The 20,968-nt window shown below is 44.3% G+C and overlaps 4 protein-coding genes across 11 annotated transcripts; 2 read left to right on the forward strand and 2 right to left on the reverse strand.

Annotated features, from left to right (window-relative positions):
* Positions 1-27: 27 nt before the first annotated feature.
* On the reverse strand, positions 28-1,805 carry LOC120821445 (uncharacterized). Its single transcript, XM_078107446.1, has 3 exons — positions 1,795-1,805; positions 1,088-1,127; positions 28-742 (listed from the first exon to the last, which is right to left on the reverse strand). Exons 1-3 carry the CDS (start codon positions 1,803-1,805, stop codon positions 287-289), a joined length of 507 nt encoding a protein of 168 aa, XP_077963572.1. The 3' UTR covers positions 28-286.
* Positions 1,309-7,145, forward strand: LOC120821438 (ubiquitin carboxyl-terminal hydrolase 50-like). 3 transcript variants are annotated; one of them, XM_078105634.1, is made up of 12 exons: positions 1,309-1,842; positions 2,305-2,364; positions 2,444-2,546; positions 2,648-2,766; positions 2,959-3,029; positions 3,111-3,236; positions 3,460-3,555; positions 3,672-3,803; positions 3,890-4,018; positions 4,123-4,160; positions 4,343-4,383; positions 4,475-7,145. In XM_078105634.1, the coding sequence occupies exons 1-12, from the start codon at positions 1,818-1,820 to the stop codon at positions 5,278-5,280; spliced, it is 1,746 nt and encodes a 581-aa protein (XP_077961760.1). In that variant the 5' UTR covers positions 1,309-1,817; the 3' UTR covers positions 5,281-7,145. The 3 variants fall into 3 exon arrangements, with proteins under 3 accessions (XP_077961760.1, XP_077961761.1, XP_077961759.1); XM_078105635.1 differs by having other exon boundaries at positions 1,335-1,729; XM_078105633.1 differs by lacking the exon at positions 1,309-1,842 and adding an exon at positions 2,105-2,229.
* Positions 7,146-7,788: 643 nt separating this feature from the next.
* oxa1l (OXA1L mitochondrial inner membrane protein) lies at positions 7,789-12,403 on the forward strand. Its single transcript, XM_040179959.2, has 11 exons — positions 7,789-7,943; positions 8,704-8,838; positions 9,253-9,357; positions 9,451-9,745; positions 9,846-9,989; positions 10,097-10,182; positions 10,489-10,653; positions 10,760-10,864; positions 11,053-11,215; positions 11,340-11,420; positions 12,157-12,403. The coding sequence occupies exons 1-11, from the start codon at positions 7,833-7,835 to the stop codon at positions 12,276-12,278; spliced, it is 1,512 nt and encodes a 503-aa protein (XP_040035893.2). The 5' UTR covers positions 7,789-7,832; the 3' UTR covers positions 12,279-12,403.
* A 96-nt stretch (positions 12,404-12,499) lies between these two features.
* On the reverse strand, positions 12,500-19,888 carry slc7a7 (solute carrier family 7 member 7). 6 transcript variants are annotated; one of them, XM_040179963.2, is made up of 11 exons: positions 19,509-19,773; positions 18,993-19,040; positions 17,457-17,961; positions 15,479-15,604; positions 15,198-15,342; positions 14,438-14,561; positions 14,244-14,347; positions 14,047-14,143; positions 13,802-13,951; positions 13,506-13,689; positions 12,500-13,215 (listed from the first exon to the last, which is right to left on the reverse strand). In XM_040179963.2, the coding sequence occupies exons 3-11, from the start codon at positions 17,935-17,937 to the stop codon at positions 13,148-13,150; spliced, it is 1,479 nt and encodes a 492-aa protein (XP_040035897.2). In that variant the 5' UTR covers positions 17,938-17,961; positions 18,993-19,040; positions 19,509-19,773; the 3' UTR covers positions 12,500-13,147. The 6 variants fall into 6 exon arrangements, with proteins under 6 accessions (XP_040035897.2, XP_040035896.2, XP_040035895.2 ...); XM_040179962.2 differs by having other exon boundaries at positions 18,993-19,070; XM_040179961.2 differs by having other exon boundaries at positions 17,457-18,075; positions 19,509-19,755.
* Positions 19,889-20,968: the final 1,080 nt, after the last annotated feature.

Below are 20,968 nucleotides of genomic sequence, written 5' to 3' on the forward strand. Positions count from 1 at the left end.
ATGCATCCACATTGAATAGACACTCTGTATTGTAAAGGGTAAACTTTATTAAGTGATGCAGTTGTCAATAATTAACTATGAACAGGCATTAACTTTCAGTGGAAGCATTACAATTGTGCCTTTTACAACGGAATACAATAGATATGTTTAATGCTCACACTATTATCTAACAAATCAACTATTTCTAGACTTCAGTTGGAAATAGAATCTTAGAATAAAATCCAGCCAGGAAATAACATCATGCTGTGAGCTACATTATGAGCAGTGACTATGAGCGCACGAGGTCTTAGTTTCTGTGCCACACAGGTATGGAGGTCTGTCTGGGAGCTACACCATCACTGCAGGGGATGAAGTAGGAGCTCGTCTTCAGGCACTCGGGGGTGAGCTTCAGGCACACGAAGCAGAACTCGACTTGGCAGCGAGGACAGATGATGTTCTTGCAGCCCGTTTTGTCGTGCTCCACCTTCTGGCCGCAGGTGCGACAGGCCCGGATAGAAGGACACGCATCAACCCCCTGCACCTGAGGGAGGTCGGTGGTCCTGCAGTTCTTGAGGAGCTCGATGTCGTTGTTGATGCAGCCGTCGTTGTTGCAGCGGTCGGAGCGAGGCGCTGGACCCTTCCATGTCTTCAGACACTGCCAGCAGAAGTCGTAACGTTTCCCCTTGTCCGCTGTGCAGAGTGTGCACTGAACGCCGAGGTTACTCGGGTCCTCTCGCTCCACACACGTGTTACACCCGGGACACTGATGGAAAGGATGTGAGACACAGTGATGGGAAATTGGGAAATTCATGTTTAGCACAAAGAAACAAAGTAGATAGCGTAGCTCTGGCCAACTAAAACAAAGTCTGCCCACCGGCAACTTAAAATGTTTACTTTTGTTTAATCCTAAAAGACACTGAAGCGGAAAACTTAAAATCATGTGATGGCCTCACTGCAATTTTTACTGTGGCATCAACTTTCTTAAACGTTTCTGTAGTGGGATTTTTTCTGCTATCTGCATCAGATTCAGTAAAAAGAATGTAAAGTCAGTGGTCAGTGTTGAATTCAGTAATTCAGTCAGAGATGGAGTCAACACCGGGATACTCACTGTTTTAAATTCACAGTACTCTGCTGAACCACAAAAACACCTGACCAGATAAAACTGAAGAATAAGTGATGATAATAATTGATATTTTAACAACTGTAATCATTAGTAATGCTTCATCTCTGACAGTGTCACCTACTCTGTTTCTACTTGTGTGTTGTATCGTATTTGTGACGACTCGAAGAGACTGTGAAGATTAACTTCCTGTTTTTGTTTTTGTAACCACGGCACTTCCTGTATCTAGTTTCTCACCCTTTGTTTCTCCCCACAGCTGAGTTTAGTTTGCAATCACCTCCACCTGTATTTAAGCCTCAGTTCCCCACTTGTCTGTGTCAGGTTATCTTTTGTGTTTCCTAGAGGTGTATGTTTGTACTTAGAAGTCCCCAGTGCTGTTTTTGGTAAACTTGTTTTTACGTTTTTACTTCGTTGCCAGCCTCTCTTCCTTTTTTTGTTTCTTCAAGAGCGTGTGGATTCCGCCTTTGCCTGTGCACCCTTTTGTCTTGCATTAGTTTATTTTTCTAGTAATAGATTCCAAACCTGCAAAGAACCTTCTGTGCCTTATTGCTCTGCACCTGAGTCGAAGTCCTGACCCCTCACAGTATTTCTTTTGCAACGTTGAGACAAAAGTGAAAGTATCATCTTAAGGTTTGTGGTCACCGCCCTGGAGTCTCATTCTCTCTGCGCGGAGCAGCAGAAAGACGCAGACCAACTTGCTTCTCATCGTTTGACAAAAATGACAATTCACTACACTCCGTCAGGTATTATGTGATATGCAGATTTTTATGGATAAAGTAGATGATCCAAAATGCCAAGAAGCACCAGACAGCTGAAAATGCTGCGTTAACATCGCCCGATAAATCTGAGAATTAAGATAGATAAACTGTACAGTAGCTTGCCTTTTACATTTATTTGCGCTAAGATAAGTTTGTTTCATACTCTTGAACTTCCTTGTCAGTAATGGGAACTGACTCCACATAAGAAAATTCCTGACAAACCCTGAATGCACCATTGCTGTATATATTTGCTAGTAAAAGAGAAAGTACACTGAGGGTTTTACAGGAGACAGAGAGACTGTGTGTTGGTGTCAATGAACAAAACATCGGAACAACAACCGGGTTTGACTTGAAAGAATTTGTAAACTAAATGTGAGCTCACAGTGATTCTGAGTCGTGAGTTGTGATTGATTCATTGCCAGTAAGTAATTACGAGTTGCTTTGTAGCTGACGGTGAAGCAGCGGATCGACATCGACATCTTTTCTACAAAATGCCGTCCTATCAAGGTAAGATGAACTGATCTCTATAACGGAGTGAAGACAGTTAAACAATTTAGCTTCACTGTTAACAATCTGCTCCCGGCAGCTACAAAGTACCACGGCTTGAAGAACGAAGGGGCAACATGTTACCTCAACAGCGTCCTGCAGGTGCTTTTCATGACCGAAGACTTCAGAGAAGCTGTGAAAAGGTTTTTCTCCAAACTCCAACTTTCCTTCATGTAATTCATTTAAACACATTGAAGCTGCAGTCTCTGATGTATTTACCCCACTGTGTCTTTATTTTATACAGACACGTCTGTGACAACCCAGCGAATGAGTTTATTGATCAACTTACATCCTTGTTTCATGACTTACAACAACATGAAGCTTGCACCTACAACATCACGAAGAAGCTGGGCATCGATAACGGTACAGTATGTCAGAACAACAGATGACATGAAGTTCACATGAAGCACAGTAGTGACAGAAAATAATATCAGCTGTTCATTTAATCCCCACAGACCCCTTTAATTATTTTAATATTGACACAAAGTCTTCTTGGCAACATGAACCTTTATTTTGTTGAAGAAACTCACACTGATTTCTGCTCTTCCTCCTCAGTGTACGAACAACGTGATGCTGCTGAGTACTTTGAGAAGATTTTACGTCTGACCAGTGAAGCTGCATCACAGGTAAAGACGACATCATCAATATCAAAAGGATTCTGTACCTCAAGAGAAGAAATCCTTTGTTTACCAGTTGTGTGCTTTCAGATCTTTCACGGAGAGTCGACACAAAAGACCAAATGTTCTACGTGTCATAATGAGACTGACAGGTCCGAGGCATTCTGGCATCTTCCTCTTGCTTTGGGTGATTTCAACAGCAGAGACCACAGCGTGGTAAGGAACATCAAGACCTGACAACTACAAAGTTATGTGGTTTTACATTGATGATAAAAAACGTCAAATTATTTTCTTAATCAGAATAAATATTTGTGAATGCGTAGATGAATTTATATTTATTAAGTGTGTAATTTTACGTGAAACTTTTACGTTCATTTGGTCTTGTGCATGAATTCTTCCTCTAGTTTACATGCTAATAACACGGGTTGCTTCTTATCAGGAGGACGACATTGAGAAGTATTTCAGAGCTTCACATTTCAGCGGAAAAGACCAGCTGTACTGCGACAAGTGTGAGGAGAAATCTGATGCGACTATTGTGAGTAATGAGGAAGCGTGTTTCTGATTTGCATACATGGGCTCTTAGTATTAGCAGTTTATTAGGTCATAGCAGTTTTATGATGGTAACAAGTGTTGTGGATCCGTATCTTTCAGACATGTGAAATAAAGCATCATCCAGAGGTCTTGATGCTGCTGCTGAAGAGGTTTGAGTTTGACTACCAGTACATGACGTATGTCAAAATCAACCAAACTGTGAAAGTTCCCTTCACCCTTCAGATACCAGAGGTGAGGCATAATTTACTATTTTATTGTGAAACATTTATTCTTCATTCCTGACAATGACACCTGTCATGTCTTCTGCTGGTGATCAGAATCAGACGTATGAACTGTACGCGGTTGTGGATCATGTTGGAGATCTGAGAGGTGGACATTACACTGCAACAATCAGACCGCAGGACGATGAGAAATGGTACCACTTTGATGATACAAGGGTCTCATTGGTAAGACTGATCACTTGGTGCGTTGTTGACAAATACACATTCTGTTGACAGTAGTGCAGTGATGATTCATCATGTTATGTCTCTTTATTATTTTCCATCTAAAGATGAACTACCAGCCCTTTCAGGTGGATAACTTTAAGACGTAAGTTTCATTCCCACCAAACCTTTTTGGTGATTATTTCTTCATTAACTATGAATGTATAAATTTCCGTCCCATTCCCAATCTTTAAAGCACCCACACATCACCTCCACTGATTATGTTGCTGCAGGTTAACCTGTATTTGAAAATGACCTTTTCTCTCTTTTGCACATTTCTCCCTCTAGATCCACCAGCGCTTATCTGCTTTTCTACAGGATGAAGAAAGGTGAGATGCAGACATTTTCACTCTGTTATTGATGTGCAGTGTTGACATTACTTGGTACTTTGGCTTAATTTCTTTTCTATCTGTTTTCCAGTGGAAGCTGCTGATACTTGTACTCAGAATATCAGAGAGACGTCTCCTGCTAGAGGCGTCCCGCCTGCTGCCGATGATACTCACAATGTCCAGTGTAAAGATGCTGTAAAGAGAAGCCAGGAGGTTGAGGGGGCAGCAAAGGCAGGTAATGAACCTCCAGCAGCTTGTTCCACACAAACAAATGAAGAAGCAGGAATTAAAGACATAGTTGCTGTTGGAAAAACTCCACTTGGAGAAAATATCAATGATCCGTGTGATAGCAATATCAGAAAAGATGATGTTAAACACAGGAGACCACAGGAGGTTCTGCAGGGCGACGTGCACAACACAAACCAAATACAGGGAGTCAGCAACAGGCAGCCTCAGCAGGTTTGTGTCGACATGCAGGAAAACAAGGAAAAAATGGTAATTGATGTAAATACAGACAAGTGTGGAAGTGAAGGGACGAGAGGAATAGCTAAAACAAAGTACCCACACGGGTATGCAGAGCCTCGGGACGATGAAAGATTTGTTCATGAAAGACAAAACATGTATGAAGATCAGGAAGGGAAACATGCAGTGAGTCAAGACGACGTCCAACCTGTTAAACAGGAAATTGTGGAGAGGATTAAAACAGAAGAAGAAGAAGAAAGGAAGGCAGAGGGAGGAAAGCTATTGACAAAATATGACCTCAGCAATGATAGCATTCAATGCAACCAAGCTGGTAAGAGTAAACAAAACAAGCCAAAAGATCAACAGCATAAACAGCAACAAAAGAGAAGAGTCGATGAGCATGTACAAAGGAAGAGAGCATCAGACAGACGATAACAGGATCAGAATGGAAGTTCAGAGCGTTGTACATCACAGAATGCAGTAAAAAGAACTAAAGGAGACAATGTTGAGGGAGCAGACTCTTCTCTTAGGAGAACAGGAAGTAGCAGCGTGGCGGACAACAGAGGAGATGGCCGTGTCGAAAAGTCTCAACCATCAGAAGTGAGAACTGGATTTAGTGAGGATGCTGTGGAAGGAACACATAATTCAAAGAAGTCAAAAACAAATCATGGAAAAATAATTGCGGATGAAACCATGAATGGTGTTCAAGAGATCACTTTTACAAGGAACAAACAAATAACAACTGTAGAAGGAAGCTCTCAAGGCAGCATTAAGAATTTGGTAGAACATGATGAAGGAAATGCTAAAACCGAATCTGATCCAAAGACAGATGCAACGGTCACATTGCCAGAGGCTTTTTGCAATTTAAAACTGAATGTCTGGCTTTAACAGCGTCACAGAAACGCAAAGACAAAATAAAAAAAGAGAAAGAATGAGAGAGAACATGTTGGGAAAAAACATGCTGTGAAAGAGAAAGCTGAGAAGAGAAGATTCTTGAGGCGTCGCTCTTCCCTTCTGGTGAAAAACAGAAAAAACAAAAAGAAAAATATTTGTGGGTGTTTTTGCTTTTTGCGGAAAAGCCGAAAAACGGCAGAGTGAGACTAAGAAGTTTCAATGTATTGATGATCGGTGGTGCTGGTTTCTGTTTCCTTTTCAATACAAGAAAATAAAGTCTCAAAGATCTATTGCAGCAGTCGGAAATGGGTTAATGTAATGTTTTGAAAATTGACTCATAAATGTTTAAATTCAAGGAACAAACAGATGACATATGTGGATTGAAAGATCAAAGTTTTGATGGTTGTTTTTTGCTATGCTATTAACCTTTTAATTTTTAAATCTCTCTGTCAAGTTGTTGAGAAATTTTATTGAGCAATTTCACTGAATGCAATATATATCGAATTTACATTTTAGAGTGAGAAGTCAAATGGTCTTTGTATGGATATTTTCTTTTCTTATTGAACTGTTGAGTGCTACTTTTATTTAATTAGGCCTTTTGCTTCTACTTTAACAAAGAAAATGGGATTATATTTTAGGATGGACATTGAAGTAAAATAACAATAATAACATATTAAGAAAAAGTTGTGAATCATATAAATATGTTGGATATTGCATTGGATAATATTACATTAAATGTCATTTAGCTGACGCTTTTATCCAAAGCGATCTACAATAAGTGCATTTCAACTAAGGATACAAACTCAGAAGAACAAGAAAGTGCAATTTCATTAAGTAAGCCAATCGACATCCTTCTATAGATAAGAGCTATTATAGGTACAATTTAAGTGCTACAATTTGTTAGGCTTTTAGTCGAGGTAGAGTCTGAAGAGGTGTGTCTTTAGTTTGCGGTAGAAGATGTGAAGGCTCTCTGCGGTCTAGGGGGGAACTGGTATTGATCACCTGCTCTGTGAGTCATCAGGATTATTTGTCATCCTCGTTTTTCTATCAACTTTCTCCATGTTGTTCTTCTGGTTTAACCTCACCTATGTGCATCATGTACAGCAGAGTATTTGGAAGATTCTGTGTTTGATCAGTCTAGGGTCCAAATGGAAGTTTTGTATGGATATTTCTTTGGTTTACTTATTTAACTGTTGTGCTACTTTCCTTTAATTGGGTGGGCCGTTTGCTTAGTGCACAATTACTGTATTACTGCACTGCCCGCTGATTCATATCATAGATGCTTTAGATTGATGTTTGTAACTTTGAACCAAACTATTCTGATAATTTGTGATATTTGTTAGATTCTGCTGGTGATTTTAAGAGAATAAATGTAAAATAAAAATAAAAAGAGCTCATGAAATATATGATTAGACACACTGTTTTTGTGAAAGGTCAGGTCATGATGGCAGAAAAGATTATCCTGTTTTGTCATAAAAGAAGTTTCTTCTACTTTAACAGAAAAGGTGATTATGTTTTAGGATGGACGTTGAAGTAAAATTTGCTATCAACTTTCTTCATGTTTAACCTTACCTAAGTCCATCATGTACACATTTAAAGAACACTTTGAACCAGGAAATAGATGAAAATACTTCTTTGTCAGAGACTGATGATCTAGAGATCTGAGAATGCCCTTAAGGAAGTATTCATGAGAACAACAACAATAGCCTGCAGTTCTCGACATTTGAGTTTCACCTTCAGTCTGTTGCATATTTGCAATAATTCACATGACACTTGGACAGGCTGGTTTGGTTTTCCCATTCTGTTGCCAAAACAACACCCTGCAACACACTCTAATAACCGAGTTACATACCTGACGACAGGATTTATCTGCAACACTTATTGTAGTTCAGCACACAAGTAAACGTATTTGTCAATACTGGTAACGAATATCTAGCGTTTCACGAAGGCATTTTGGACAACGGTTGACCAGAATAACATTGCATATTATACCAATAAACACAAAGAAACGTGTTCACAGAACAGGAGCGAAGCGCATGGAAAAAGGAGAATTGACCCTTCGCGCTTCCCGTAGGAAGGTATTTCTCTCAAAGATGGCCGCCATCAGGAGCGGGGTGACTCCGGGTCGCCTAGCGGGATGTTTCCTGAGACCGAGTGGAAAACCGAGCCGAGGCAGCCATCCACTTTCAGACATTTGGAAACACGTACGTTCTCTTCACAGTATCACGTGTGTCTTGTTATCCCCGCTCCCGAACCCAAGACGCAAATTGCGACTTTCACAGGCTAACTCGCTAGCCGGCTAGCATCCCCGCTGCTCAGTCTGTGTCTTCTGTGTGACTTTGACAGCGTCAGCCTCGTCTCGGCTCTTGTGCAACTGTTACATCGGCGGGTTTTTAAACAGGAACAGCATGGGACTATAGCCAGAATCTCTAGAACACTATTAGCTTTGCTCTTCTTACGGGTTTAAGCTAAACCTGCTAACCTGCTTAGTTCTAGACCTAGCTGCTGTCACCAGAGGCGAATGTTTATCCGAGAGCTGCTGCACGTGGGGTTTTCTCCTGATGTTTATGTTAGAAAGGTCTGTTTAATGGTACATTTCTACTTCTCAGATTAATTCATTTCCTTATTTCAGTTTTTATGCAGGCATACCAGTTAAAGCAATTCAATATTGTGTATTAATATCTGCATCAATACTTGATGAGGAGTATCTGATTATCTTAAGGTTCCGTTTCATGCTCAATGAATGTGGTAAGTTAGTTTTGACAGTATCGTATGCAGGAGAATCACCTGAGAACTTTAGGAGAGGAATAGAGAGGAACTTTTTCTGTGGTTATCTGAGGTTATGAGTCACACAGGTCACATTGTAAATATTCTAATGATGTAGTTATTGATCTCAACATTTAATACGTTGTGTACATATCCGTATATCTGGCTCACTTGACACTGCGTCTCTCTGACAAACAGCGGTTGCTCCAGAACTCCCATCTGCACACAGCGTCCGAGTGCCGCTGTCCCGCCACCAGGACTCTGCTGGGCCGCCGACCCAATGGGAAGTTCCTGTGGGTGAACGCCGTGGCGGTCAGACACAACAGCTCACAGGTCAGTTGGAACAAAGGCGTCTGTCTAACCATCATTCTGATGGTCAAAGCAGCCGGTGAGAAGTGAGCGGCACTTTCTCTGGGATCAAACTCGGGTCACCCTTAGTACAAGTCTGATACGATTTTTTTTTTATCCATGTCAATTATCTGAGCTAGAGATGGTAAGAAAACAATATATTTTTTATGAAATGTGGCGGATATGACTATATGATAGATGCACATCTTTAGTAATATTTTCTAATTGCTTACACGTAAACGCGTCTTATTTTTTGATATTTTTCAAGCAGTTTCCTTTTCTATGGTTAGGTTTTTCCTTCATTGCACCATGGCCCTTAGTTAGTTCTATAGTTTGTACGGCTTTTGCAATTTTTCTGTTGGTTAAATGAATCACCTTGTTGCTATGGATCATTTCCAGATCCCGCCTGAGGATGGAACCAGAGCAGCTCCGGTCCTGGAGTCCTCCCCCTTCTCTCCCCCTGCTGACCCGACCCCGGTCATCACACAACCCATCGCTGAACAGGTGGAGCCCTCATCTGAAGTAGAACCATCTTTCAAGGGCCTTTTTAGTTTGACATTGACATTTTAACCTTTACTGATGGGAATCCATTTTCAGATCGTGGGTGAACCCGTTTCCATGGCAGCACCATTGGTGGACCTCTCCCCCCCTCTCTTGAATTCCTCCCCTGAGCTTTTATCCGCTGACCCCGCTGCGGTTTTGTCGCAGCCAGCCATTGAGCAGATGATAGATGCTGCACCGACGGCACTGGAGGTCTTCCAGGCTGCGGCCACAGAAACCAGTTTAGCGGAGCTGGGACTGGCCGGCTACACACCAGTGGGGCTGATCCAGAACCTGTTAGAGTTCATGCACGTGGATCTTGGTTTGCCCTGGTGGGGCGCCATTGTGGTCGGTAAGGAACACTCACTATAAACCAATCTTTCAACATTCTGTTGCCGTATCCTTTCTGATCCTTTTCCACCCGTTTCTCTTCATCTCTCACTGCCGTAAAGGAACGGTGTTGGCTCGTATGGCTGTGTTTCCCGTCATCGTGAAGGGCCAGAGGGAGGCGGCCAAGCTGAACAATGTTATGCCCGAGATGAGCAAACTCACCACCAGGATGAACGAGGCCAAACAGAGCGGAAACAAATTTGAATGTAAAGTTTCTCTTGTCTTTCCTCATCACAATTTAGATCTTTGCGTGTGTGCTTATTTAAAAACTCCTGCAGCAACTTGTCACGAGCTGTTTGTTTGCATGTTCCAGTTGCCAAAGCCTACTCTGAACTGAACCTGTTCCAGAAGAAGCATGATGTAAATCCTCTGCGTGGCTTCCTAATTCCTGTGGTGCAGGTAAGATTTCTTCTTTAGATGGGTTTCCGGATTGTGTCGTGTTGCTTTGACACCGTGATATTAACTCCACGCTTTAGGCTTAAACTTAGATATGCACCTCAGGGTCTGATTTCTAATTAGAAAATGTTCATCGCAATATTGCTGCCAATAATTTGTATCCAGTTGCATCTCACCCTGATCAACATATAATACCCTTCAATCATTTATAACATAGGTGTAAAATGTTGGATGAACTTGTATTATATAAGATCGGATATATATTACTGTTGAGTTTGTGTCACAGCTCTCGTGTGTCTGTCCCTCCAGGCACCAGTCTTCATCTCTTTCTTCATCGCGCTGAGGAAGATGGCCTATCTGCCGGTCCCTAGCTTGCAGACGGGAGGCCTGCTCTGGTTCACAGACCTGACGGCAGCCGATCCTTTTTATATCCTGCCTCTGGCCGTCACTGGGACTATGTTCTTCATCCTGGAGGTTAGCCGGCTTTCACCCAACCAGAGTAACTGTAGAATGTGTTACGGAGGTTTTAATCTGTTTCATGTAATCCCGCTCTTCCTTAATCTGCTCTGTCGTTTTTTAGTTGGGTGCAGAGTCTGGTATCGACAACCCAAACCTGCGAGCCATGAAGACTGTGTTCAGGATCATGCCCTTAATCATCCTCCCTCTCACCATCAACTTCCCCACGGTCAGTCCGTCATTCTCACACAACCGTTTTACCTTTAGTGGTTTAATCTGACCAATCCATGATGAAGGGATGCAGCCGCTGCACCTTAAATTCACCATCATCTGCATATCCGTTCCTTCTCACGGTGGGTCCACAAAGGATATTTTTGTCTGTGTGTGAATTCCTTTTCTCCTCAAACAAACCCTCAGGCGGTGTTCACCTACTGGCTGACGTCCAACGTCTTCTCCTTGGGTCAAGTCGCCCTGCTCAGACACCCCTTGGTCAGAAACAAGTTGAAGATCCCCGAGAGGATCAAACACCCGGCCTCCGACCTGCCCCAAAACGACGGCTTGATAGAAAGCATGAAGAAGGGTGGGTGTCTACACAGGAATTAGATGAATTAGCTCTGAAGGACGTTTGATGAATTGATTTCTAGTCCTTGAGATGTTAATGATTTAATTATTTCTGTCTTTGTTTTGGGACTGTTTGTCTCCAGGCTGGAAAAACGCTCAGCTGGCCCAACAGCTGGAAGAGCGAGAAAGAAGAATCAAAAATCACCTGGACCTCGCTGCTAAGGGTCAGTCCCACCAGTACTTCATCAGCGACACGGTGACACTGTTTATTTCATGGACAGTATCACTTTAATCAGCCATTAAGGCGACAGTTGGTTTCTCATTAATACAGAGTTTCTGGAATTAAAAAAAAACAACCTATTTGGTTAGAAGCTACAGCAAATACGAGTCCTGCTTATTCAAAAGGCCATCATTGTTTCATGTTTTTTACCAGTAGAATTTCTTTTCTTTAGCATACAGAAGGACAACATGTACTTTGATTTCTGGAATTAAACCTGGATGAGTGGCGCCCCCTTGCTGCCAAAGCAGGTGTTTGCAATAATAGAAGTGCAGAGTTATCTGGGATTATGAGACCAATAATATCAAACTATGTAAAACGTTTTTTTTTCCTAATAGTTGCTTATAGTTAAGTTACTTCTCAAAGCCAAAATAGCGTCCTCTGATTTAATTTTATCAAATGTCGACACTGTCTTTTTTTAATCTTCAATGAGAGTAAACTTGATATAATTGTGACGGTTGCTTAGACAAAATGAGACATTTGCCGTTTTCACTATTTACTGATACTTTGTAGACCAAACGATTGATTATTCGAGGACGTAATCGGTAGACGACTTGAAGAGAAAAGCCAACACTGTTTTATAAAGTCTACCATCACATCCTGAAGGCCGGATGTGTCTGGGACGTCCAGACTTTGACACTCTGGAACTAAAGGTGTTTAAATGTCTTTATTTCTCTCTGCAGGTCCACTGAGGCAGACTTTTACCCAGAATCCCCTGCAGCAGAACTCACCCATCAGTGCAGCATCACCTAAGAACAAGCCGGCTAGTGGCAAGGCGAAGCCATGGAAGGACACTATCGGATAAATCACACTGATGGCTCGACAATATGATGATATATGTACATATTTATGGATGGAAGAGAAGACATGGTGGGAAAGGGATTGTCATTATGCATAATTCTTAATTAAAATGTCAAATCTACATCAAAACTACCGCTGTCTTGTGATAATTTTAAAACAATAAACAATGTATTTTTACACTTCCCCTGTAAGCACACTTGAACTAGGAAGAAGGAATCAAGTACATTTATGTTGTCAAGTCATTTTATTATAAATACGTGTTTTCAGCTCAACCGTCTGTCTTCTACATTAACGGCGAGTTGGAGTACGACGCCGCAGGTAAGTTAGTGTAAAAATAGCCCTTTGCTAGACCTCGCGGCTGAACGTATAAAACCTCTTAATGAACCTCTCCTTCACATTAGTGAGCAGGGAAACATTATGAAATACAGATTAATATATTGTAATCGCATTGATTGATTTTTTTGTGATGGTTCAAAGCTGCTCTCTTGTCCACTAAAACAATTTAACCAGAAAAATGATCCGCAACCTTCCCATAAAATCAGAAAGGTGTTACAATTGTTTTTATCATTTCACACAAAATACTTCATACATCAATTAAATAATTCTCTACTAATACGTACAGTTCTGTGATACAAAGAGGTGTTGACTTCTTCAGGAGGGCATTAAAATGTTCTCTGAAGTCTCAGTCCGTTAGAGCAAACTCTCGCCAACAAGCACCCGGGCGCCATCGTTCATTAAGATGACCGCCGGATGTTTGATTGACAGGTCAGAGATCTGGGTCCAGCTCGAGCCCAAATGCTTCGCCCAGCGGGGGCCTCGTGGAGGCGGCCGGCCGCGCTGGGTACAGGTGCCGGGGGCGGTGGCACCAAACATCTATTCCGTCTTGTCCATTTCAGTCAGAACAGAGTAGCACATCTTCTGAATCAGCAGGCCGCATTTAGCTGAAAGAGACGAGAGACGGCAGAAAGGGTGAGTTCGTCTGTTGTGAGACAAACCCAATGGAATCACGCTGTGCATCATGAGAGTTGAGTCCAAGCAAAGTGCTTCCAGGCCGCGATATCTGGTTAACTCGACCTGACTGAGCTTCTCTAGCAAAAAGACTTCTTTGGGGTGGAGATGAGCGCTGATACCCGACACAAGTTTTTGCACCATCCTCCACACACTTTCCTTACATGTTACCTGACCAGGTCACGCAAGTTTTGTGACCCCTGCTTTAAAAGGTTCATCTTACCGATGAGGATCCGTAGCCGCAGTGGCCTCCTGTTGGCCGGAGTGTAGCAGCAGAGGAAGTAGACGGGCACTCCGGACAGGGCGATGCCGATGCCGATCAGGGAGTTGATGGTGTCGCTGTAGAGCGGCACCACCACCAGGAAGACCGAGAGCACGCAGAAGACGATGGGGAAGAAGAGACTGAGCTGAGGAGGGAAGAGACGAGTGGACGGTCAACGGTGCAAGCGAGGAGACGTCTCAGGGTAAACGCTTTGTTCTCCGCACCTTTTAAAAGCCACCGCTGGTTCTGCTTCTTACCTTGAGCGGCCTCTTCCTGTCCGGCTGCTTCCAGCGCAGATACAGTTGCCCCAAAATGGACAGGCCAACGAAGAACCAGTAGCTGAAGCTGTAGTAGTTGATCAGCCTGAAGACGTCCTCCACACACAGGTATATCAGAGCCATGATGCCCTGCAGAGGCAAACAACAAACAAATAAACAAGGATTAAAATACATGCAGAGTCCACGGGGCGGCTAACGAAACAACGATAAGGGCTTAGACTGACGTTGAAGAGCAGGGCGGGGACGGGGGTGTAGCGGTGGACGTGGATCATGGACAGGGAGTCGGGCAGGTGACCCTCTCTGGAGCCCACGAAGAACAACCTTTTTGGGGAGACAAGAAAACAGGCGACGGAGGGGTTGATGAGTGACGAGCAAGCTGCTGATAAGTACAAGAAAATACAAAAATAAAACGGCCACTGACCGGGAGGAAGCCAGGATGGAGGCGTTGAGTCCTCCGAAGCAGGAAAGAGCCACGGCTAACGGGATGGTCCAGTTCATGACGCCAAACACCTGGTCTGCAAACGTCTGGAGAGAGAGAGAGAGAGAGAGGATGAGAAGGTGAGAAGCTGGAGACACAGAGCAAAGCCAGTTCCTGAGGATGACACGTGCACCTACCACAGCCACGGCGTCACTGTCTAAGATGGCATTCATGGGCAGGATGGCGTAGTAGGCCACGTTGGTCAGGATGTAGATCACCGTGACGATGGGCATGGAGATGGCGATGGCCAGCGGCAGATTCCTGTAGTCCACGCAAGCCAACAGCAGAGGGAAGCAAAGCAGAGGAGATGCGTGAGCTTCAGCGCGTTGAGGTTGAGGTTGAGGGGGAAGGGAGGGGGACGATGGAGGGGGGGGGGGTTGTGATAAATTGGGGGTGTTTGTCACTTAATCTGCCTGGGAACTCCGGGAACGGCTTGTGATCCAATCACATGTGTCGTCTTGTTTCATCTGATCAATGCCCGGCTGTGTGAAACACACCGTGAGGCTCAGACGTACTCGCGAGTTGGTGATTGTTTCTAATCGGGTGACGTTTCAGGAAGTCAATGGCACAAGTGTTGATCAGACCACAACAGAACTAGCAGCCTGCTTCCTGCAGCGGTTTCTTTTTTTTTTTTTTCTTCTCAAATGCACCGGAAGGGAAGCATTTCCTCCGGGACTCGAAGGAATAAATCACACGAGATTAACTATAAAAAGGGCTCGGGACCAAATAGGATGTCAGGACAAAAAACAACATCTTCAGCTTACGAGATCTTCTAACACCTTTTTTTAACCACTATTCCCAGCTCTTAATAAAATAATCTGATCCAAACTAAGGATTGACAGGTTTTTTCTTGGATTGTGCGTTGGTTAAATCTATCAAAGTGTAAAACATCCTCACCTCTCTGGGTTCTTGATCTCCTCGGTGACAAAATTGAGGGTGTCCCATCCCGAGTATGAAAACAGAGCCGAGTACAGAGCCAGAGCGATGTGTCCCGGGTCCTGAGACGAGCCTTCGAACATGCCCTCAAAGTTCTGTGTTTGACCTGGAAATCACCAACATGACCATTTAATTTACGATAGCAACAACTATCCTCATAAACTCCTCAGTTATAGCACAGACGTTTGGTGTCAAAGTCTATTGGCATCTTTAAGATACTGTGTGGTATTCTGGTTAGTGACCTTGTCCGATCTTCACCAGGCCCGTGATGATGACGGCGATGAGAGCGATGACTTTGGCGTAGGTGAAGAAGTCCTGGACCCTGGTGCCCCACTTCACATAAGCACAGTTCACAAAGGTCAGCAAACCTGAGGTAAGTGGAGGCAACCAGAGCAGATAGGTGATGCATAAACGTATTACTCACACACACACACACACATAAACAAATCCTTTAACAGGGTCAGCGGGCGACATTTGCTCTTTAAACTGAGTGTTTAAAGAGCAAAATGTGCAGTACGGCCGATTTAAGGAAACGCTGCTGCTGACTTAAGCAGACTGGCTTGTTGTTTTTCAGATGAGGAAACAGCTGAGTGCAGCACATACAACACACACACACACACACACACACACACACACACAGTCGTGTAAGTCAGACACACTTCAACAGCTTTAAAGGAGCGCCGTGAAAAGGCCCAGCGGCTGATGATGTCGTATATTTCCGCTCAAGGTTGGTGATTGGTGACGGAGTGACTGATAGTAGAGGCGCTCTGAGCTTATTGCTCTCCTTCATCGTGAGCAGCATTGACGTTCGTGGGGAAACATGTTTTCGTGCTTCCTTCTGTGTCTTATCTCTCCTTGGCCTCTTATCAGCAAATGAGCCCTTCAAGTTCATAAAGCAGCAGGTTTCCTCATTTCCAAGGGCCACGCTGACATGGCGGCGTTTCCTCTCGTGTAAATCCTCCTCTCGACTCCCAAAATGTCTCACAAGCACCGATAGAACAATCTCACCTGCCAACCAGCCGAGTGGACGTATTTCATCTACAAGTTCACGGAGCCCCCGCTCCGTTACCCCTCCGCGTCGACCCCAGAGACACCAAAACCGGGTGACGGATCATAACACTATCGTCTTGCACCACCTTGACAGGGCGGAGGATCATAACAGGTCCGTTCCCAACGGGTGGCGAGAACGCACACACGGCCCCGGACGGAGGCGGCCGGTGATGAGCGGCGGACACGGAGGCCTCGCCACACAGAAGTAGAGGCGTGGTGTTTGGACAGTGAAAGGTTAGACGGGTGGGAGGTGTGAGATCGGGAGGCCGGAAAAACTGGTAGTGGGGGTGAAATGTGGTCCAGATGTGAATGGAGATCTCACTAACTTTCAACTCGCTTTTTCTCAGGTTTAATGATGGAGAAAAAACGGGTGTAAAAATGTACTTTTCTCAATAACAGAATGATAAAACCGAGAGAAAGGGCCGTTAGTGGCGAGAAGCGCGGCTGGCTTGATGTTAAGGTCAGAGTCTCAACGCAGGACTTTAGCTCAGCGCTATCAGCCTCTCCTCCTCGGCGCTGCTTATCGCCGCATGGCACAAGTGCTCATGTGCATGTGTTTAAGTGCGAGTTCAAGAATGCATGCGTGGGTGGGCAAAAACGTCATATTCATTGCAAAATAGCACTAAGTGTATTGTCCGTCAGATATAACCTTCTTGTCTCAGCTGTGCGGTTGCCCGACTTTGGTGTTTGTCTCGTTGTGCCCGGTTGCCCCGGTGAGCAGTTTCGTGAACTTATTACTTTTGATTGATTAATTCAGTTTCTCAGCTTTGCTCTTTGTCGGTTGAACATTGTGTTCTGGTTACCTCGGCAATCTGTGCTGGTTTTACTTCAGCTTTTAAGAACAGTTTGTTCCCGTTCCCATAACGACAGAATAAGTTGTGAATCAGGTCTTCCAGTGCGGGACATCACGCTGAGGTTTCTACTCAATCTGGGATTGAGTAAAATGGCCTTTTCCCCTGAGTCGTTGTAATTGGCGAACGGGCTCCGAGGTTCGCTCAGTTCCTGTTCTCTCTCTGCCACAGACGTGCTGACTGCTCACTGCTGTCACACGTTTTCACTTCTCCAGTCTGAAAAGCTCACATGCTCTCTTTCAGATGGGGAAACATCATCGTCATCATTCCATGTCGCCTCAAACACACACACACAGATTCACCCCAGATGTGTACTCACATATGCAGGCAGCAGCCAGCAGCCTGTTGGCCGAGTACGGAGCTATGCAGGTGGGGAAGATGGGCTGCACCATGTAGTTGGAGAAGGTGATGGCTATGATGGCCTGGCTGGTCGGCTCGATGATCAACAGGGACGTCCACAGGCGGATGAAGGCCATGAAACCCCCGAAGGCCTCCAGGATGTACGCGTAGGAGGCCCCGGACTTGGTGATGGTGGTCCCCAGCTCGGCGTAGCACAGGGCGCCGAACACGGAGAAGATCCCTCCCACGGTCCACACCACCAGGGAGAGGCCGTAAGAGGCGCTGTGGATGAGGACGCCCTTGGGCGAGACGAAGATCCCCGAGCCGATCATGTTCCCCACGATCAGGCAGACGCCGTTCAGGAGGGAGATCTCCTTCTTCAGCTGCATGGACTCGTCCGGGCTCTTCGGCTTCGCGCCATTGCTCTCCTCCCGTGTCGCGGCGGGGCTGTAGGACGCCATTGTTCGTGTTTCTGTGCTTTGTCGCTTGATTTTGTAAAAGGGAGAGCGGGTTCAGTCACAGGTGACGGTTCTGAGCCTCGATGTAAGACAGAAGACTTAAAACATTCCCCCCAATTATCTGTGATCCTCTCCTGCCATCTGCGGAAGGAACACGGGTCACATCAGTGATGCAGTTACCACGGCAACGTACAGAAAGCAGTCGTGTTGTCCCAATGTAGTCAAACAAAAACATATTTACATGCAAAGGTTACTAATGTGGGAACAAACATGCAAAAAAGAACCCACGCCAAACTGGTTTGGACACTGTGGGGTTTGGGGGGCAGTTTTGTGGATCGGAGCGCCATTAGGCCGCACAGCAAATGGCCTTTTAAGGTTGAGTGTATTGACAGAGAGAAGAGATAGGGGAGCAAACACGCCACATGCCTGAAAACACCGGCTCTTCATTAGTAACCACACTAGCCGGGGAAGAGTTACAGACTGGGAACGTTTCGGACTCCTAGCTGCCCACCACTCCGCCGACACACACACACACACACACACACACACACACACACACACTCACACACGCACACAGACACACGCACACACGCACACAGACACACGCTGGGATCGAGAGAGTCAGCAGAGTGGGCGGTCACGTGCTTTCCAAAGTTCACCATCCTCGGCGTGTGTGGAGGTTGACGAGACACACGAGGAGCGTCGTGCTCATTCACCTTTCTGCATGACCGCTTTCAATAAGTACTTGTGACTCAAAATGCAGAAGCACAAACAGTATTACAAACTTTTCAATTGAATGATCGGCCAGAGGGGCTTTGAATGAGAAAAGAGAGTGCCGCATCAAGGCCCAGATTACTTTGAGAAGATGAATTTGCATCCTGCTGAATTCAAGTGCGTTCATTTAAAAGAAGCACCTTTTTTTTCGCGGTGACTAAAGGGGAAAAAGACGTTCATGCATTTAAAATGGTGGCTTTGAGGTGTTTACCAAGACTCAACGCTGTCTATAATCAACCGAACAAGGCCAAATATGGAGATGAGCTACTGAGAAGTTCGGGTACCTTGAGGCAGCAAACGGACCGGCAGCACGTGGGTTCCCAGAGGAGTGTCTGTGGAGAAGGACAGGACACTGAGGCTTCCTGCATGTGATCAAAGCACAGACACTGAGAGGTGAGGCTCGCACAGAAAGACGGTGCAAGGTCCAAAAGCCGCTGATAACGTTAGTCCTTCTTGAGTTACTCAAGGTCACTTTCTAAATCAGAATTCTTTTTAAGGGGGGATGAGTCATCTCCTGTTCTTTTCAGGGATCAACAAAACTAACCTTTATCTTATCACACGTTTTATTTAAGTCTGAAAGATGCTGTAACTTCAGCAACCCGTAAAGAACTTAAAATAACAATTTTATAGGCTAAATTGAAAAGCAACTTTTGTCACTAGGATTTAACGGATGAGGCAAAACGTGGGCTGACATCACAGTTAAGATGAGAGTGTGTTCACCTCGTATCGGTGCTCATAACCTCAAAAAGCCCCGTAGATTCACTCACAGGTAAAACAGTCCGCTTAGTAGAGGGACTCACCTTCTCCAGACGCGTTTCTCTCTCCTCCTGGTGGGTGTCAAACCTGTGTTGGGTGTTAAAGCCTGACGGTGTTCTCTTCTCCTCAGCAGCTCGTCCTCTCCTTGTTTTTCTCGCTCTCTTCTGCGCTCCTTCGTGCGCCTTTACGCATCGGTTTCCTCCGCGGCGCGTCTCTCAGCTGATGCTACTTCTGGTTTTATGTACTTCTGGTTTTATCCCACTGTACCTCCAAGGAAACCAGTCGTGGGAGGAGAGGGGAGGAGAGGGGAGGGCGCAATGGACTCTTCTTGTGACGTTAGAATGAAAGGTTTTTAATGAGATTACCTGCAGCCACCAGGTACAATCATCGTTTGATTAATGTGGGGATGAACACAACGGCGAGCTAATGCGTTTAGAGAGAAAGTAACAATGAGCCTGTTTTGAAGTAACGTCCTCCTGATTGCGAGAATCAACAGGAAACATACTTGTCGACCACTCAATTTGTTGATTAACTTTGTTATAGATTAAGATGAACTCGAATGCGATTAGAAAATAAGTAACATTTTTTAGTTGAAAGAGGCTGTTACACTGTGGTGGTGGTGATTCTTTATTAGGATCTCTTTAAATCCAACTGGCCTCTCTAACCAACAAATAAATGCCCCTTTATTAGATAATAGAAACGGGCCATAAAGAGCCTTGAACCCCTCAATTATACAGCACACAAAATGACATTAAAACAAGTGATCTTAAATTGGTGTAACGTTTAAAACCTGCTATTCTGCATTATCATGTTGGTGTGAGGTTGTTTTGATTATACTAAACATTAGACAAAAAAACAAGAGATAATATTGCGATCATTTCTGTGCAGGATGAAAAACAGTGAGATATGCAAACCAAAAAAGGAGTTTATGTGTGTATGCATGAAGTGATTGACTTGTTGATGGATGACCTTTGGGCTTCAGCTCCCTCTGGTGGATTCAAAGAAACACTGAAGGACATAACATCAGTTTAGTGCATTTCACTGTGACTTTGAGTGTTCTTTTAAATTGATGACAGCACAGTTTCAAAAGTACAAATACAAACTTTTTATCAACGTAGTTGGAAGTTCAGCTTCCACTTGTACAGCGTGTGAAAGAATATCTGCACTATTCTGTCAGCAAAAGCCTCCTCACTGGTTTGTCCCGCCTATTGTCTCAACAGTTGTGTTACTCACAGACACACAACAAAAAGGCTGTTCTAAAATGACAAAAAGCCAAATGAGGACACTTCTTTGTCTTCCAAATGTTGTTGACTCTTGTAACGGAGGCTTTTCTGTTGTACTTCCTCCTGGAGATGATTACGTCAATCATCTTGAGAAGGACAAAATGTCCACGGAGACTTAATTCACGTGAATTGACTGGTGACGAATCGCTCAGATGTGATCAGCAATGGCGTTCACACCTGTGGACCTTTGCATTCACCTCCGTGCTCCTTTCTTATACTGA

Source organism: Gasterosteus aculeatus, chromosome 7 (assembly GCF_964276395.1).
Source record: "Gasterosteus aculeatus chromosome 7, fGasAcu3.hap1.1, whole genome shotgun sequence".
NCBI classification, from domain to species: Eukaryota; Metazoa; Chordata; class Actinopteri; order Perciformes; family Gasterosteidae; genus Gasterosteus; species Gasterosteus aculeatus.

Coding starts and splice junctions, on each gene's coding strand:
- LOC120821445 (XM_078107446.1), bottom strand. Junction 743..1,087: donor AGTACTGTGAATTTAAAACA/GTGAGTATCCCG, acceptor CCTTTCCATCAG/TGTCCCGGGTGTAACACGTG.
- LOC120821438 (XM_078105634.1), top strand. CDS start 1,818: ATGACAATTCACTACACTCCGTCAG. Junction 3,237..3,459: donor ACAGCAGAGACCACAGCGTG/GTAAGGAACATC, acceptor GCTTCTTATCAG/GAGGACGACATTGAGAAGTA. Junction 3,556..3,671: donor AGAAATCTGATGCGACTATT/GTGAGTAATGAG, acceptor CGTATCTTTCAG/ACATGTGAAATAAAGCATCA.
- oxa1l (XM_040179959.2), top strand. CDS start 7,833: ATGGCCGCCATCAGGAGCGGGGTGACTCCGGGTCGCCTAGCGGGATGT. Junction 7,944..8,703: donor TTTCAGACATTTGGAAACAC/GTACGTTCTCTT, acceptor TCTGACAAACAG/CGGTTGCTCCAGAACTCCCA. Junction 10,865..11,052: donor TCACCATCAACTTCCCCACG/GTCAGTCCGTCA, acceptor ACAAACCCTCAG/GCGGTGTTCACCTACTGGCT.
- slc7a7 (XM_078105638.1), bottom strand. CDS start 17,937: ATGGCGTCCTACAGCCCCGCCGCGACACGGGAGGAGAGCAATGGCGCG. Junction 14,348..14,437: donor ACAGTGACGCCGTGGCTGTG/GTAGGTGCACGT, acceptor CTCTCTCTCCAG/ACGTTTGCAGACCAGGTGTT. Junction 13,690..13,801: donor ACAGGAAGAGGCCGCTCAAG/GTAAGAAGCAGA, acceptor TTCCCTCCTCAG/CTCAGTCTCTTCTTCCCCAT.